Consider the following 19,745-nt stretch of genomic DNA (forward strand, 5'->3'; position numbering starts at 1 on the left):
TTCCATACGTTTGATGACCCCGAATTCAACTCGATCACGCAGCTCAATACCAAACCTGGCCAATGTCCAATATCCGTGCATAATGATATCGAGTACGTGAGAGGGATTTCCCCTGTATTTCCCCATGAAAATATCGTTCGAAACAAGTAAATACGATCTTCTTCTTTAAAGCCAAAATCTGATAGGCCTACCTCAGTTTATTATAGTATTATCAAAAAATGATAATTTAAAACATTTATTTATGAAAAACAAAACAAAAACAAACAAACAAACAAACAATTGAATAATTTTTTTTTTTTAAATGATTATTTCTTGCACTTTGCACCACTATAGAGATAGCAGCCTGGGTCATATAAAACGTGTCTAGGCCTGAATAGCCTACAAAATTAAAGTTACTCAATCTATAAAATTATGTCAACATTTGTATTTATTTTGGTACTCCATCCACGTCTCCCCATATTAGGGGCGCACCATTAGATTTTTGTGCTCTTGGAGGCGAAAAAAAAAAAATTCCGCCGCCTTCGGCGGCGAAAAAAAAATTCTGCCTGACCCAAACTCCCATGCCCCCCCCTGAGAATCTAATGGTGCGTCCCTTAGGAAGATTACAAAATTATACACACATATCCAGGTATAAATTTTGACCTTTGTACCTGATACTATACTCGGGTGTATGACTGTACAGTACACTTCCTTGACAACTATCCATTGTTTGGGTTATCGTAAGTGTGTGACGTATCAGTGGAAATTCCTTTCATGGCAATCACGGTGACGTCAGCCTTTTAAAAGGCGGGTTACTGATTTTTCTAACGTGGGACTTGATTGGTTGAAATCCAGTCATGTGCTCGGTCAGGCGGAAATGCATGGAGTCTATTTATACCATTCAGCAATCTGATTGGTCGATTAATTGATTGGATGACGTCAACACGCGTCCTGAACAAAATTAGTGCAGGTGCATGAGTAACGGTCATTTCCATTCATGATTTTCTACGGAGCTGCAAACACGTAGTATTTCTGTCGCTGAAGCACAACAACAGTGTGATTTTACTACATCGAGTGCAGCTCGCCTTTGAGACACAACACAAACATTGTATTAGTGGAACTACACTTGAATATTATTGGAATAAGCTTTTATCAACATGGAAGCTCAACGAATCATCACGATTTCTATCAACAAGATAGCTGGTTCACGCAACCAACGAGGAGGTATAAACCTTCGTAAAAACTTGCTTGTTGCATCAGTTCTGCAATCAGCACGGACATTATATTATGAAGAAATGTGCAATACTATGTCAAGAACAACAACATTGTACAATCGTTGTGATTCCGAGATGGATTCTGAAGACGATTGTACCGAAGCTCCAGACTGGGGAGATAATGAAACTGACTCTGCATCGTGCGAGCAAGAGAACAACGCACCGGCGGGAAATGTTGAATGTAGCAACCCGGTTGGACCGGCTCACGAGGACAAAGAAAATCGCCTACCCGATTACATCACCCCTGTTGTGGACACATTGGAACCTGTAAAATGTGAAAGAATCGAGCAGGTTGAGGACTTGAAATGTGAGGAATCAGTTGATGAATCTAGTGAGAGACCAGTGTTGAGAGACTTGAGCAGTCAAAATTACAATTGTGTATCGTGCAAGAGGAAAAGGAATGATGACGATTCGTCTTGTGAGTCGAACAATGTGCCAAACAAAAAGGCGAAAGTAGACTCTGACTGTTGTTACTCTAATAATACAGACAATACACAAGAAACCATGCAAACTGAAGGACCTATTACTAGTTTGGTTTCCATATTTAAATCAGGTTTTCATGGACTATCAGGAGATTCAGTTCGTAACTCAAATTCATCCTCAGATCAAAGCCAAAACAACAGATCAGCCATGTCATCACATTTAGAACAGTCTTCATACGTATCACCAATTGCAAGATCGCTGGACATTTTATCAAGACCGATTGCTGCTTGTTAAAACAAGTGAAGAGACAATTTTCATGATGAACTATTTGTGAACTTTTTATCCTGTTGGACTATGTTTTAATTTATTCTGGATGTTATGGTGTTCCGACAAGGCTTGGTGAAGACATTTTGTTGAATTGGATGAGCCATGCTGTAATTCACATCACTAATCAATTATTGACTGTTTCTAAATTGTGTTGGACCAATTTTATTGTGAACATTTTAAATTTAACTTGAATTTGTTAACAGTAGCTTTTACGAACGATTTTCATAATTGTTTATGAAATTATGTTTTATTTAAACCCTATAAATGGTCACGACCACTTTGAAAATTGAAGTTTAAATCGACCTTGCAGTAAACACAATTCGACGAACACGTTTCAAATGGATTGCATGACTGGACAAAAGTACAGTCACGTTCTCAATCTCAATCAAGAAGACCTTCATGTTGCGTTTTGGTTAAAATTCTCACAAACAGTCTTGAATTCATCTTCATCATTACTAAATATTTTTCAATTTCGTAATTTTGATGTTTTAAATATTGACAGAATTGGGTGGAGTGATACATATGATTGACGTCCGCACATGAGTACGTAGTATTTGTCCATTGTTCATGGAATACCTTTTGTATGGCGTGTCACATGTACACACATCCATACATGGGTCGGGTGCAGCGTGTTCAGTCAAAAGTTTACACAAAGGGCATATCCCAGTATCACGCCTTGCATAACAAAGGGTAAACTGTGTGCTTAGAGACGCTGTTTTTAAAAGCCACAGTAATCAATTCAAGGCATGGGATTCCGCGGGAAAAATTACCTCAGCCTAGTCAAGACAATTATTTATTTAACTTGTTTACCACTTCCTATTTTGATCATGATTACAACACACCACGGGAAAATTATTTCCGGTCGCGGATGTATGACTTTTGAAATTGGGTCTATTTTACAAACCCGCGGCGGAAATACTTTCAAGGTTTTCCTGCTATTTTAAAATCATTTTAATCTGGTGTTTTAAAGTCATTGATCAAACCTCAAATGAAATCAAATCAATCGTCTAGTGGAATATGTGGAAAAAGGCCTAAAAATATCTATACATACAACCCTTTGTGTAAACTGAAAGACTCTTTTCAAAAAGGTTTATTCCTAAAATCAGTAAAATGTCAATTTTAATGAGTAAACATTTGTTAACGGACTACCTTTTTTCAAACTAATGACCTCAATTTTCTAGGACTGTCAGTGTCATAAAAGTGGTAATCTCTTTCTAGGATTTTGAACAACCTAGCAATGAGTGACCAAATTTCCCCATTGAGGAAATTAAATGAACGAAACCTCTGAATCAACTTCCCTTTTACTATGTGTAATAACACAAATAGTCTGAGAATCATCTGTCACCTTTGGCTCACTTTCTAGGCCGACTATTTATATAATTTTAAGTCACAGGCCTTTGGTTTTGTTATTCATTCAAGTGCGTCTCGGACGTGTCTCCGGAATCGATGCAACTTTGGAAGGAAAAGCCTGCCCACGGCCCAGACTTGCGTCAGTTTCCCTGATTTCTCTTATTTGTAATCAATTTGTTGTTACACAATTTCCTCTTTAGGTGAGGTCACTCAATGTTTTTGTCTTTTATTATTATGTAAAAGGAAACACAGAGAATGATTCAATTTGGTTATTTTGTTAATCCACTTCTTAGTGTTCTTTCTATTTGACGCAAACATGACTATCCCGGTATTTATGTAAGAAGTTTATAGTTAACAATTTTTCCAATCAAAAGCTGTATGTAATACAGACTTTAATCCATAAAAAATCCAATGACAGTTTTTAATACCGGTAATTATGATTTTTTGAAAATCTTAATCCTTAAAAAAAGGCTGAGCCTTTTGGTTTCAATATGATACTAAGTAAGAGTCAATATTTTTGTAATAATTATTGTAATTGATGTTTGATGTGTGTGCAAGTATTTTACTGTTTATTATTAACATCAAGCTCATTGTCACTGATGGAATTTTATTCCCATCGACCAAAGCTATGTTTTAAGAATAAAACATAAGAAAATGTGAAAACAAATATTTAACTGTGTCTTGTGTGTTGATTATGTCTAAATATTATTATGGAATTTAAGACTTAAGGTGGTACTACACCCCTTGACTATTTTTGCATTTTTCTCAAAAACTAATAACACATTGGTAACAAAAGTTTTGAATATTATAGGGGCAAGGAATCCAGTTACTACACTGGAATTTCAGTGACTCGAGAAATATGATAAGAAAAGAGGTACTGCTAGAATGTACCTCATTTCTTAACATATATAATGGTAATGATAAATGAACCAGTCTTACTGAAATTTCAGTGAAGTACTTGGATTCCTTGCCCCTATTATATGCATAACTTTTGTTACTGGCAGCAGTGTGTAGTTATTTTTTGAGAAAAATGCCAAATTTATCACAAAATTTATCAGGGGGTGTAGCACCACATGTTAATATTGACATCGGGTATTCACCAGTTTATTCTGAATCAATAAGTTTATATTTTGAGGCAACATGGAATGGGCTATTCCAGTTAAATTCCACACTACCCCTGTGGAAGATTTTGGAAATATCTTCCGGACAGGGGAGTATGTTTTTCAAATATAATTGGTTAGGGTACATCATTTTGAAACCCATACTCCCTCTGTATTATGGCTTTACTTTTACCTTCCACAACTGGAGTGAGTATTTCAAATGGAAGTTACCCAACAGTCTCTTCTATTTGAAACTAATACTCCCTCTGTGGAATACTTTAGCTTAATCTTCCACAGGGGTAGTGTGGATTTTAACCAGAATTGCCCAATAAATATCTTACCTATTCCATGAATTCATTATGAATAATACATTTAATAGTTAAAACTGATGCCCAAAATTCTAGTTAAGGCATGTACGTCAACTGATGCAACATCTACCTGACGCATAATTATACTGAAGGTAGTCATGGCAACAACATTGCCCTCGGCAACAGGTAAAGTGCTACTAGATTGTGAAATCTTGGAAATCTCTGGAAAGAAGCCAGAATAAATCTTTTCAGGCACCTCATGTTTCCCTCCTAACATAATTTGCCAACATTAATAATGATCAGAATACAAAAGGTGTGCATTTTTTTTCACACAACCTTGGTATTTAATTATAATAGATAATTTGACCTTGATACATGTACATAATTCATGATGTCTTGGTATTTATGCAATTCTTGGATCAATTTATTTTCCCCCAAATGTCCTTGCTTTTAGTTGTTTTTGGCAAAGTTTCAATACTGAGGCAATCACCTTTGGAAAAGCATGGGAAGAGTTACTTTGAGAAACAAGAAAACATAATAAGATTATAATACACTCCTACAACAACCAATAGGTCATTGGCCTTTTAGAAATTCTATTATCATGATATCTGAATTGTTGGGGTTTTGGTGTTTAGATGGTTATGAAATAGCACCCATGTTGGCAAAGATCTACCAACCATAATTATTTCTTTTTCATTGGTTGAAAAGTTCAACAGGTCAAAGTGTGATGTGGCAATTGTGAGGATTCTCAGCTATGACTGATATTAGGCCACATGAAATTTTTAAGGGCTGGGGTATGAACGTTTGGACAGTATTTATTGTGGGACATTAGAGCACATCAGACATATCGAATTGCATTCTGAATCTGAAAAATGTCATTCTGATATCAAATAATTTTGATTTTTTGAAATTCACAATTTATTTAAATACACATTTTATGGCAAATCATTAAAAATTGATATTTTTGATATTTAACAGTACTTGAAGTAAACTTTATAAATCTGATTATTTATACTAAAAGTGTATGTAGGTGGGATGAAAAGCCGACGATCAATTGAAAATTTTGACCTTTTTGTATTGAAGATATGGATTTTTTTTCCAAAAACACTTAAATTAATTATTTTTTTTTTTTATAAAAATCCATATCTTCAATATGAAAAAGTAAGCCTATTCTGTTTGATAATTTGATTTCAAAATAGTCACAGAAATTCATGATGATATGATTTACTCAAGCAACATGAATCAATTTTAAGATGTTTTGTAATTTGTAGTAGTCTACCTCCTGAACTGTTGCCCCAGTAAAAACCCAAAATTACGAAAATTTCCACTTTTTGGAGCAATTTTGCGCAAAATTTGTTTATTTTGCCAGCCCCCCACCCCGATCCGGCCGACTGTGATGCAAGCAAAGCGGCAAGTGGGTCTCCCTCCCTATATTCATGTATTGGGCTATTCCAGTTAAAATCCATAACCCCCTATGGAAGACATGACCCTAATCTCCAACATAGGGTGTGAAGATTTCAAATAGAGCCATCCATTCAGGTAACTCCGCTTGAAAATCACACTCCATGTCTTCCATAGGGGGATGTATGGATATCAATATCTCAGCTTCATGTTGTGCTTAAAATCACAAGATAGCTGAGCTGTAATTTGAAATAATGTAGAAACTTCACAAGCAATGTCCCAATATAAATATATATTTTATTTTATTTTAAAAAAAAGCGCAGTGATTTATAGTGCGTTACACACAGGCACGAGCCTAGACGTTGGTCCACAGGCCTCAGCACACTTTACGGCAATAAGAAGTAATAACACATCAGTATTTTTAAAAACACATTTCTTTAATAGTGTGTCAAACTAACATACAATGCAATAAATATGATAAAGCTGTTACGAAATAAACAAATTTTAACAATGACCCACATGACCACGAAATCACAAGACTATTCATATCACCATGATGATGATAGTCATGGGAAATTGACATGGAATAAAAACTGAAAGCATTTTCCTCTTCTACTACTAGGTTGATGACACATGATGACAGTGCCAACCCAAAATGATAATCCCACCACAGTGGTTTACTTTTCTCTGTTCACCTGATGTAGGTGGCATTCTTTGGGCATTGCTCATCCCTATTTCATATCACTTGCGGGATCATTTGATGCCAAGTTGACAGATGATACAAGAAATTAGCATACAACAGTGTATAAATGAACTTGCAAGTACAGTTCATTTGGAATTGAAATAAGTGTCAAATTTCACATTAGCAATGACAATGTATGCAATTAGAATTGATTATTTCTACTGCTGGGGGAGGGGGCATGCCGTACAAATGCGCATGCATAGATGGTTCAAATGTTCTACCTTTTGGAATATCAATGACCCCCGTTTTGAAGTCTACATTTTTTGGTATATGGATGGGCCATTCTCAAAATTTTGCGGCAAATAGCCCATGAAGCAAAAAATCTTCGAAATGTGACATATATTTCTGGAAATTTGGTAAAAACTGCAAATTTGTTTAACATTTGAATTAATAACTGTTAAATTCAACATTAGTAATGATGATGTAATTAGAATTGCCTATTTCTAATGCCAGGGGAGGGGCGCTCCTTACATATGATCATACATATTTTCGAACCTTTGGTATATCAATGACTCCCGTTTCTAGGTCTAATTTTGCCCCATATGGATGGTTTATTCTCAAAATTTCTGAAAAATAGCCCAAAATTTACCTCGTATCCAAAATCATTAAAATTTAATTTAACTTCTATAAATTGAGCTTATATATACACAGACATTGTATGGTTATATTTTAAGTGATGAACAATTTAATTGCGTCAATATTGATGGTCCATCTTTCTTGGTAAATTGGTATTGCAATAAATTCATTTCTGTGATTCTCTTTGGCACTTCCACTCACTAAATCAATCCCCGGTTCTGATGTCGAACCCGTTACACAAATTAAGGTACCGTATGTGAACAATGACAATATTGAAAGTAAGCTAAAAAATTGGTCTAATTCCACATCATCAATGATGACCTGATCTGCGATTGCATCACCAATACTGATGCGATTAAATCGTTCATCATTGAATAACAGTGTCCGATGCCTCACATATAGTAGATTGTGAACATGCCTAATTACCAACTCAGAAATACAGTTCAAGCCTGAGTTCAAGTTGAATTGAAATTCTGTTGCAGACATCACCTGGTTGCATCATCAATACTGATACCATCAGAATTGTTGATCGCTTAATAACCATACAATGTGTGTGTATTACAATGTATGATATGAACACGCTTGCCAACTCAGAATTAGTGTACTTGGAATTGAAATGCCAGTCTTCCTATTCCACATCATCATTATTCGCATCATCAATGCTGATGCCATCACTTTCAGTAATAACCATACAATGGACATTTACCAACTTACAATTACCACAAAATTTCAGTCCTATTTACTGTAAAAGTAGAAATTTTTGTGAGGTTTTTATTTTTGCAAATTTCGTGAGTTGACATTAAATCGCGAAAATAAAAGCTCACAAAAATATCCTTTTGCAACAGAGATGCATTATAAATTTTGTAATTGATGTAGATACCGCAAAATTAAATTCTCATGCATTTTCTAAAAACTATAAAATTGTGAAAAAATTGTGAATATGTGCAAATTTCTGCTTTTACAGTATTCCACATCATCAATGACTGCATCATCAATGCTGATCCAATTACACCAAATAAAGCCATAATGTAGGATGTCCGTCATATTTTAATTTTGTTAATCTTTACACAATATGTTGAAATAATATGTGACCATCCAGCACAACTGAGCCCTGAAGTCGCCAATCATCATTTTTGAGATATTCAACCAAAATATTCTGCTTGAAATTAGCTTTAAAATGATGTATATCATGTCTATAGTACTTGACATTTAAGTAGTGAAAAATCAATAAAACAGTCAATAAATCCTTTGTTTCCTATTGTTTATTGTTAAGTTCAATGGAGCATATCTCAATAGTGGCACTGGAGACATCCGGGCTCAGTTGTGGTGGATGGTCACATATTATTAGTAATAACAGCCTGTTTTAAGCAGAAATAACGAGGTTAAGTGAAAGAAACCGGTGGCTAATTAATGTGTGATTATGACATTCAGAAATAGGTCTGATGACCTACAAACACAACAAATTTGTCTGATAATATTTACTGTAGGTGTAAGTTGGGACATGTGTAAATACAAGTTAAAATGTAGCAAAAAATCAGGTTTGAAAAAATTTCATGTTCTAAAGATCGTACATTATGGTGTTAAGATGTAAACATGATTGTTTGCCAACTCAAAATTAGTTTAGATGGAATTAAATACCAGTATTATTTATTCCACATCATTACAGTCAATTTACATATCATCAATGATCGCATCATCAGTGCTATGCCATTGGAATTTTTCACCTATTAACCACGTAATGTCTGATGCCTTTATACACTAATTAGGACATGAACTTGTACAATCATTTTAGCTTGAATACCAGCTGTATTAATCCACATCATCAATGATCGCATCATCAATGATGATGCCATTGGAATTGTTCATAAACCATACAATGTCTGATGCCTTAGATGTTACAGTCAGTTTAGCTTGGATACCTGAGTTGTATTTTAATTCCACATCATCAATGCTGATGCCATTGGAATTGTTCATCACAGTACAATGTACAAAATGTATAATAGGTCGTCAACACAACTTCAGTTATATGAGCCTCTTGAACAAACCATCATTTACTATCATAAGTTTGAACTCTGAATATATTAGTTTTAACAGAGGCATAGCCAAGGGTTGTGACGCACCCCACCCCCGCCCCAATTTGCAGAAGTATACAAAAAAGTCCCAAAATTTAAGAATTTGCGAGCATAGCGATCCAAAAAATCTGATTTTTTTTGTCAAAAAAAAGGTCCAAGTTTGGGGAAGAAAGTCCTCTTTTCACAAAATTGCCCCCATTGGAAGCTTGGAAAAAAGTCCACTCTTTCAAAATTGGCACCCCCCCCACAAAAAAATCCTGGCTATGGGCCTGAGTCTTAGATTCCACATCATCAACAATGATGCATTAAAATAACCATATACCTTACACAAATGATCCACATCCATGATACAAATGTTTCACTGTATAAGGCCCCCAAAAAGGTTTGTCTCAAAGCTCGCGAAAAATTCAGCGAAAATCAGATTTTTTTCTCCAAATACCATGAAAAAAGTCGGGAATAAAAAAATAAAATAAAAAAAATCGCATTTTGCATTTGGTTTTCAAACCACTTGTGAGCTTTGAGACAAACCATTATTTTTTTTTGGCCTAATAACAATTTAACTTGTTTAAAGGAACTTTCAGAGCACCCAGTACCAAAAGTAACCATATGTAAAATTGCTTAAAATTGTTGGAAAGTTGTGAAAATGGCCCTAAACCATTTTCTTCCTGAAATAGCTACAAAATATGATATGACAGTATCCGTTTTTGAGATTGCATCTCCTATGCCGCCCGGGCATAACGAATTAAAAGAGTTGTCTCTCTTCTTGTCATGAAAATGCTGCATCTAGCTTATTCATATTCTAGAAGTGCCAAAAATATTTGTTTGGCAAAAGTGTCGCTTGGGATTATCAGATATCTGAATGTCCCTTTAATGTCAAATTTCTGATGTTTTACACACATTTCGTTACAAATATTTACAAACCTTGATCATACATGTAGGGCTATACTGATCATACAAATGTATGTACTCTGAAGTTCAGTTTGAATCCAATTAAGGCCACATGTCACAGGGGAAGTTGCCCAAAGGTGTCAAAATTCTCCAAAAATGTCTGAAATTTTGCAACATTTTTTAATGTTATGTAAAGTTCCCCAAAAGTGTGTGAGGTTGCTGACCTATTTGCGCTGCATTGGAAATTTTTTGACAATTTCATAGAATCCGCTCACTTTACATAGATTAGCGGGAGTTGAAGCAATTTTGAGTAATTTTGAAAACTTTTGAGCATCTTTTCAGCAACTTTAAGCAATTTTGAGAAAATGTTAAGCAATTTTGTGAAATTTTGAATAACTTTACGCGATTTTGAGAAACTTAAAAAGCAACTTTGTGCAACTTACCGCAATTTCGAGGAAGTTTTAAGCAAGTTTGTGAAACTTTGAATAACTTTATACTATTTTGACAATTCTGGACCAATTTGGGCAACTTCCCCTGTGACATAGGGCCTCAATTACTCCGGTTCCACATCATCAGTGATGATGCGACATGGGATGCAACTCACTGGAATAATGGTCTATTCCAGTTGAAGTCCATACACCCCCCCCCCCCATGGAAGACATGACCTTGATCTTCCACACAGGGAGTGTGAATTTCAAATGGGGTAACCTGAATGGGCGTCTAATGGGTGACTCTCCACACCTTCTGTACTGAGGTAGAATAAGGTTCTGTCTTCCATGGGGTGTATGGATTTCTAATTAATGAATATGTGTAACAAACCTATGATATTAGTAATATACACATCTGAATCATAGGACTGTAATTCACTATGTCACCTTTCATACTTGACATAGTTTCTAGATAAGATTACAAGGATTATTAAACTATTACATGTGTAATTGTGTATACAATGACATTTACAAATCACATTAGGCCTACATCATGTACATGTATACACATGGCCGGGGTCACTCCCATTGTGGCCTGTACACCATCCGCAATAATCAACTTTTGGAAAGCACCTTAAAGAAGGATTTAACCCTTGGCTAAAACGATACCCTAAACAGGTAAACGCACCTGTTTTCACACCCTAAACAGGGATTTTATTCCTTGCATCAAATTTCATACCCTAAATTTCATTTCGCGTATTAGCAATTGCAATTTTGCCACCCTTTTTTTCCCCAATTTTTCATGTTTTTGACACCCTAATCACGATACGTGCGTATCGTGCCTACCCACAAAAAAACTACCCTTTTTACACGTTTTTATTATTGCGGATGGTGTAATAGGCCAATGTGACACCCCGGGACACATGGGAAGAGTTCAGATACAAAAGCTGCTGAATGTCATTTTCAAACTGTTCACCCATCCCCCCCATGTTCTATGGGCCAGACAGCAACCAACCCAGATATTATAAGGGCATTTCGTGATCCACAGCATCATCCCCCCACTTTTCTCAAAAAAAGTTGAGATTTTCATATCACTGGAAACCTCTGGCTACATAATGTTTATGTACAAAAAATTTCTTGCAGATTAATATCATGAAATTCGAATTGTCTATGGAGCAGTGTAATACACATGTCACATAATCATGCATAACTCGCAAACGCAAAATCGAAATCAACTGAAATTTTGGGAATAAGCTTTTTTCGTGGATATCTACTGAAAAATGTCATAAAAAGAGGATGCTAGGATCACAAAATACTCTTTAAGAAATTGGGAACATTTTCCAGTGCAAATTAATGCCGACCCAAATCTATAAAATTTCAAGATTTTTTTGTGTATCAAAATATTGCAAAATATTTACAGTTTTTGGGTGATATTTTTTTAAAAGGCCAGACTGACTAATTGTTCTGTCCACCGCACCCATAGCACAGAGGTTTTTTCTGTCGCCTAATGATATTGTTGCCAAATTTTAATTTTGTTTACTTCAGGTACTCACCTATATCAACAAGTTGAAATTAAAAATAATTATAATAATAATAAACTTACATGGAAATATGAAAAAAAGTAATAAAAAATAAAATATGAAAAGCCAAAGGATTGACAAATGGCTTATGTATTTTCAAAGAATGACAATATTGGCTTATCATCAGTAGTATAAAGCCTCACGCCCATTTCCTGTATTGGTATACTATTTGGGTGGTAACAATATATGGCTATTATAATTCTTTGTGTGGGTTGACAATACAATACAAACTCTTGATGACATTTGCTTTTGAGTCCATTGGAAAATATTTTGGGAAAATATCATCATGGTTATAAAAATACAAGCATGTATGCAGGGTTGCCAAACCCGTGATTTGGTAGCCCAATTGAAGACTTTTGAAGATTTTTCCCGCGACTTTTGACAATTTCCTGTCCCATAGAAACCAATGGTTAAAAAAAAAAAAATTGGGCGACTTTTCAACATTGGCTCCCGCGACTTCCGATAGTTTCCTGCCCCATAGAAACCAATGGTAAAGAGAAAAATTGGGCATCTTTTCGATTATTTGACCCGCGATTTGGGCTGAAATCTTTTGGCAACCCTGCATGTATGTGAAAAAGGTTTATTATAATAGTTGTGTGGTGGCATGTGGGTTGACCAAAAAGAGATAAGACATAATTTGATGACAATAGATAAAATATGATTATCAGTATGTGTAAAGCAAGATTTGTGTGGGGTGTACATGAAATGTTTTAAAAACCATTTCACCAGTGAACAGACCCATCAAATTTGTTAGAGGTGCAGATTTAAAAATGTGGAACTTTTTAGTGAAAGAATAAAGTCAGACTTTCATCCCCTACAATATATTGTTGTGAGCTTTTGTGAACAAAATAAATCAGGTTTGTGAATTGTAGAAATGTGTAGGGATATTTTAACATTTGTAATGTGAAAAGAGTCAGAGGACTTGAGAGGGGGTGGGGGCTAAAGACATGCATGTGACAATAAAATTTTAATGAGAAAATCTCAGTGTATGACAGTGTGGTGGGAGGATGGGTTTATAGTCTCTCGCTTCTCAGTGGCAACACTGTGGCCCAGGTTCAATTCCCCATGTTGCCACATAAGTGAGTTTGGTTGCCGATCCATGCTTGTCCTCTCAGGTTTTTCTGTGGTTGCTCTGGTTTTCCTCCTTATTCTAAAATCAAACCTCTTCCCATATCCATTTTTAGTCTTTCAGTTGGCATCCCTTTAATTGCCATATTTGGCTTTACATGGCTATGGCTGAATGTTATAAATAAATAAATAAGTATTCAAAAATCAAAATGTGTGTCCAAATCATAAATATATCAAAATACCACAAAACATTATTTATGTATTTATACTTTTTTTTTTTTATAGTATTCTCATGTCACAGAAAAATGGAAATGAGGATATCTTTAGCACTATAAAGCCATTAGATATTTCCTGTGAGTGGGATGATCTAGTAGTTGGGTGGCGGCTGGCTGTACTATGTGGGTTGTGTGCTCATCATATCATGCTCATAGGTGATGCAGATGCAGAATTACATCATCGTTATTTAGCATACAACGGTGTGGTTTATTATATAGTAGCTCACCATAGTGGTGTGACTGATTCTTCCACATCAGCAGTACGTGTAGTGATGATTTCATAATCAATATGAAATTGTTTCTGTTTTATTACCAAGTGTAATTAATTTCTTGGATAAACCACAGATTTTTCATTGTGATCTCAGCTGAGATGGTATGAAACATCTTGTTCATCCAATTATGTGTCAGCATTTCTGATAATGCAATTATGAAGTAGGAATGTCTCAATGAAAGAAAAAATTGTTGACTACACTGGAAGATTGTATAATGCACAGTATAAACAAAGCACATTATTGCTGTTCAAGCTTCAAAATGTACAAGTTACTATAAAAATAAATTGATAATACTATAAATAAACAAATAACATGACACAAATTTTGAATCTATAGTAAGCCACTCCCGTCATCATCCCTCTCAAGGGGAGCAACAAAAAGAGTGTAAAAAGCACAAAAAAGGCCTAAAATTCATAAAAGGGCATTTCGTGATCCACAGCATCCCCTCCCACTTTTCTCCAAAAAAGTTGAGATTTTTATACCACTGAAAACCTCTGGCTACATAATGTTTATGTATACAAAAATTTCTTGCAGTTGCAGATAAATTTGTTTGGCAAGAGTCCCGGGCAAGAGTATTGTGAAATTTGAATTTTGTTCTGGTACACCAGAACGAAATTACAACACATTGTCTATGGAGCAGTGTAATACACATAATCATGCATAACTCGTAAATGCAAAATTCGGAATCAAGGTTTAGGAATAAGCTTTTTTCGTGGAAAAATGTCATAAAAAGAGCTAGGATCACGTAAATACTCCTTTAAATATCGGGGGGCTTTCACAGGGGAAGCTGTCCCTGGCTATGCCACTGTAGTGCACAGCTCACAGGTAGTGGTAGTAAACCCTGCAAAACAAATAAATAGATAATTAAATAAATAGATAAATGAATAATTAAAATATATTCATTTCATCTTGTCTGTGAATCCCAAAATAAATTAGTTGAATTAATGAAAAGAAATGAATATGGAAAAATAAATCAATTGTCACAATGTAAGGTGAGATTCACCCTCAAACAGAAAAGGGCCTCCCGAATCCCGATATATGTGAGTAGCTTTAAGGGTAATAAATAACCGCATGTTTAAGAACCGGCAATGACGTCCCAGGATTGACGTATTAACATTACTTCAATCATGCCAGGCACAAGTACACTGTAGTAAACATGAATTCTGAATGCTTGCCAAGATCATTCAAAACAAATATGTATAAAGCACGTGTTAGCCTGCAATGTGACTCTGATGTGATCTGCCAGCTTCCGTGCTTCTGGCCAAGCGAAAAAAACAATTCTTGGAAATACACTGCAACCTTTGCAATCTAGCTCTGTACGATCTGTCATTTGTGCCCCCCTCCCATTTCTGGGTTGATTGGGAGGGAAACTATGTATGGTATATTCAACAAAAAATATTAATAACTGCAGAAGTCCCTGCCCCCCCCCTCCAAAATGGTGCTACATCCCTCTGGTCTTTGGCTTTAAAGGCTACTCAGTGATTTGCTCATCCGAAGGATTAGATTGTAAAAATCATTAAAATTCAGATTTTGGCACCTTTACTAATTAGTGTCATAGATGTGCTAATAGCCTTTTATTTAGTCTTAATGGATAAACAGAAAGCTGTGCATAATCATGATAATGATGACAAGATAAGGCATTTGTAATTTCTCTTGCTTTAGTTACAGCCTACATGTATTTGAATGCAGGGCCGTAGCAAGGTTGAAAAATGTGGGGCGGCCATCACAAATGTGGGGTGGCTAAATACAAATATATGCCCAAATTGAAATAAAGATATAAAGAAAAACATAACAAATTTCTCAAAAAGTGGGGCGGCCATGGCATCCCCGGCTGCCCCGCTTGCGACGGCCGTGTTTGAATGGGTCTTCAACTTGGTCAATACTGCTGTTTTCCTTGTTGTTTGCCATATTTTCATTTTAAAAATACCTTTAATGACAATTTTAAAGACCTTTTAAAAATAGTTCAACTGTTTTCAAATGCATGATTTTTATTTTCTTACAATACATAGTAAACCTGTGCAAAAAACACAATCATATAAAATGTTTTGCAAAAATGTGGATGTGCACAAGAGTTTCATATATGCACTGGGCTATGCTGGGAAATTTCAGTTCATAAGTGCTACTTACTATTATTTCTTTTCATAGTATTGAATTTATTGAACATGTTGAATGAATAAAAGTTTTGAATGACTTATAATTGTGCCCACTATAATAAAATTAACATATCTAATAATAGTCGCCGAGCTAAGTTCACTGAATGTCAATAACTGGTAGGCCTATATCAAATTGATTTTTGCTACATCAATAGTGTACTCTGCATACAATTCCAAGTTTGATGAAAAGCCTGGATGAAAAGGTTGTGAGGAATTAGTAAAGAAAGGAAATTTACATAATACAGGCAAGCTTGGTTCAATACCCCCTGTCACATAAAAGCTCTCACCTATTCAGGTATTGAACTGAAATGGAAATCTAAAATGTCAATTATTTTTGCAGAAGTGACAATTTTTACACTACAATTATTGTTGAGCTTTTTGTGTTTCAAGAGCTTTCAAGGCAGTGGCGTAGGGGAAGGGGGTGAGGCTTCCCCCTGTAAGAAGTCCCCTATCAAAAAGCATTTTCATTTACAGGACATTATCAAACATTTGATCTAATTGTTCCATTGGGCTATTCCATTTAAAATCCACACTACCCCTGTGGAAGATTTAGCTAAAGTCTTCCACAGAGGGAGTATGAGTTTTCAATAGAATAGACAATTGGGTAACTTCTATTTGAAATACTCACTCCAGTTGTGGAAGATATATGTAAAGCCATAATACAGGGGAAGTATGGGTTTCAAAATGATTAACCCTGACCAGTTACATTTGAAAAACATACTCCCTCTGTGGGTGGGAGATATTTCCAAAATCTTCCACAGGGGTAGTGTGGATTTTAAATGGAATAGCCCATTTATACAGGTCCACATTTTATAGAAAGCTTAAAATTGTGAACTGAAAAATTAGCCTTTATCATAGTAGTTGTGTCTCAAATTTCTTCAAAACAATCTTCCAGTGTCTAAAAATACAATACAATTCAAATCTCAATTTATGTGCACATTTAATACATTATCATGTGTATTTATTTCGTAGTATTGTGAGAAACTGATTTTGTGACTTCTGGGTTGTAAAATTCAGACATGTGATCTTTGCATGACCTGATGATAAAAATTGATTATAATGATTCCTGGTACAAATGTAAAATAACATTTTCACTTTCACAAGATTTGTCTTTTTTTCTTCAAGTTACTTACATTATACTCGGAAATTTGTAAGTAAAATATGACATTTATTTGACTTGGTTTATTTTATTGTTTACTAGATTCTTGTTGTTTTTGCAAGTTTTACAGTACTGTGTATTCTGGAATAGATAAAAATATTCCCATAAATGTATGTATACGAGGGGGTATCAAAAAGTTTTAGAAATCGCCAAGAAGTAAATGAGCTATATCAATGAAATTTTGTCAGTGCAATCACTGGTCTTATGTACACTATGATGCAAAAACGGTCTCATAAGAATGTTTACTTTTTTTACAGGCGCTAGATGTCAGTACCTGCCTATGTAACCTCATAACCAGCAAAATGGAGAAAATTGAGGCATGTTGCATGATTAAGTTCCATTTTAAGGGTTACAGTGCCCAAAAAATCTGTGATGAAATAAAAATTCATTTTCCAAAAAGCAATAGTGACAATATCACAATCACCACCGCAGATAACTTTCATTTCATCATCGATTTTCTAGGCACTGCAACCCTTCAAATGCAGGATCTTAATAACGCTGCTTGCCTCAATTTTCTCAATCTTGCAGTTTATGCGCAGTAACTGGGGCAGCAGGTTATTAGCATCTAGCGTCGCCTGTAAAAAAAGTAAACATACTTATGAGACCATTTTTGCACCATAGTGTACATAAGGACCAGTGATTGCACTGACAAAATTTCATTGATATAGCTCTTTCACTTCTGGGCGATTCCTAAAACTTTTTGATACCCCCTCGTATCTCATTTACTTCTTAATTTTATGACATTTACAACAACAGTTTCCCCAAAATTCTTAAAATAAAAGGAAGTCACAGAAAACATTGCACACTTTTTTGATTCCAGGAGGGGAGGGGGTCAGCTTCCTAATGAATGGATTTTTGTTGATAGGATGTCATCAAACTTTTGGTTTGTTCCCTTATACAAGCAGGCCTATGTGGTACCTATACCAGGGAAGATAGAGAAGACATCCATTTCCAGAATGATCATATTTCACAAATATTGTGTCCCCCCCCACCTTCAACTTCGGATTGACGCCTTGCCCAGTAGCTTCTCTTCGGCGCTCCCTGTAGATATCAAATATAGGCAGGAACAGGCCCCTATGGACCCCCCAAATTGGCAAAAATATAAAAAAGTCCCAAAGATATCCTAATTTGCAAGCATATCAAGCAAAAAAAAAAATCAGGTTCTTTATGCTTTTCTTTGGTTAAAGGTCCAAAATTTTGGGGAAAAAGTCCACTTTTCATAAAATGACCCCCCTCCTGAAAGAAGGTCCACTTTTTCAAAATCTGCACCCCAAAAAAATCCTGTGTACGGGCCTGGGCGGGAATACAGTATGTTTTGTAGCATAGACTAGCAAAATCACTGCACTCAAAGTTCCCATAGAGTTTAGCTTACCCAGTATTTCCTGTTCTAGTTTAGCAATACCCAAGTGGCATTTAATCACTTCCTCTATTACTGGGAAAAGAAAATGATAAGAATAGCTAATAATCATATTCATGGGAATTAGTGGAACGGCCCATTAGTCCGAAAGGTCATTAGTCTGAAAAGGGTTAAGGTTTAGGGCAGTCAGCCAGTCAGAACTCAACTCTTGCCCCCGCCAGTAAAAACCCAAAATTACGACAATTTTCACTTTTGCAGCAATTTTCCCCAAATTCACTTTTCCCCAATCTTCATTTGTACTGAGCCCCCGAACAATAGGATGCAAGATTCTGAAATATAATTTATGATAAATGTAGAAACTATTGCTTTATACTATCCAACTAATTATTACATTGTGCATCATTGCACCTTTACTTGTAAATTGTAAGTCTGCAGCTGAAGCTCCCAGATTAAGCTGAATCATTCATTCTTTTCAAAGTTGAAAGGTGGCAGTTAATAGTACTTTTTGGATGTCGTACAGCAAAAATGATGAATCTTTTATAATCGATATCCAATCAAAACAAACAAAATATTTCATGCATATCATACATGTACATAATATCATGAACATTGGGAATCTTTTTACTATTTCTTTGTCCAAGTTAAAGATAAATTGAAGTTTTTATAGCTATGTGCACCATTTGATTTCCAGGGGGAGAAGGCATGGGAGTTTTTGAAAAAAAAACTTTGCCCACTACTCAGACGAAATTAGGTAAAATGAAAGAAAACTCACTTCCTGTCTTAGAGGGGGGGGGGGTGTCTGAATTCAGACATTAATTCAAAATTGCTCCTTTTTCCTAAAGGCACATCAAATTTGGATGAAAATCAGGTGCAACTTGTCTTAGACATTTGTAAACATTACATGCCAAAATTCAGGGTTGAAAAATATTAATGAAACTCATTTTAAAAGATCATTCATTATGGCTTAAACTATATAATAGTTAATACAATACAAAGAGCATTTGCGCCATTTC

The 19,745-nt window shown here is 35.3% G+C and overlaps 1 protein-coding gene across 1 annotated transcript; it reads left to right on the top strand.

Annotated features, from left to right (window-relative positions):
• Positions 1–948: 948 nt before the first annotated feature.
• Positions 949–4,020, top strand: LOC140137408 (uncharacterized). The gene has a single exon (XM_072159056.1). The coding sequence runs from the start codon at positions 1,137–1,139 to the stop codon at positions 1,968–1,970; it is 834 nt and encodes a 277-aa protein (XP_072015157.1). The 5' UTR covers positions 949–1,136; the 3' UTR covers positions 1,971–4,020.
• The last annotated feature ends 15,725 nt before the right edge of the window (positions 4,021–19,745 follow it).

Source organism: Amphiura filiformis, chromosome 17 (assembly GCF_039555335.1).
Source record: "Amphiura filiformis chromosome 17, Afil_fr2py, whole genome shotgun sequence".
Taxonomy (NCBI): Eukaryota; Metazoa; Echinodermata; class Ophiuroidea; order Amphilepidida; family Amphiuridae; genus Amphiura; species Amphiura filiformis.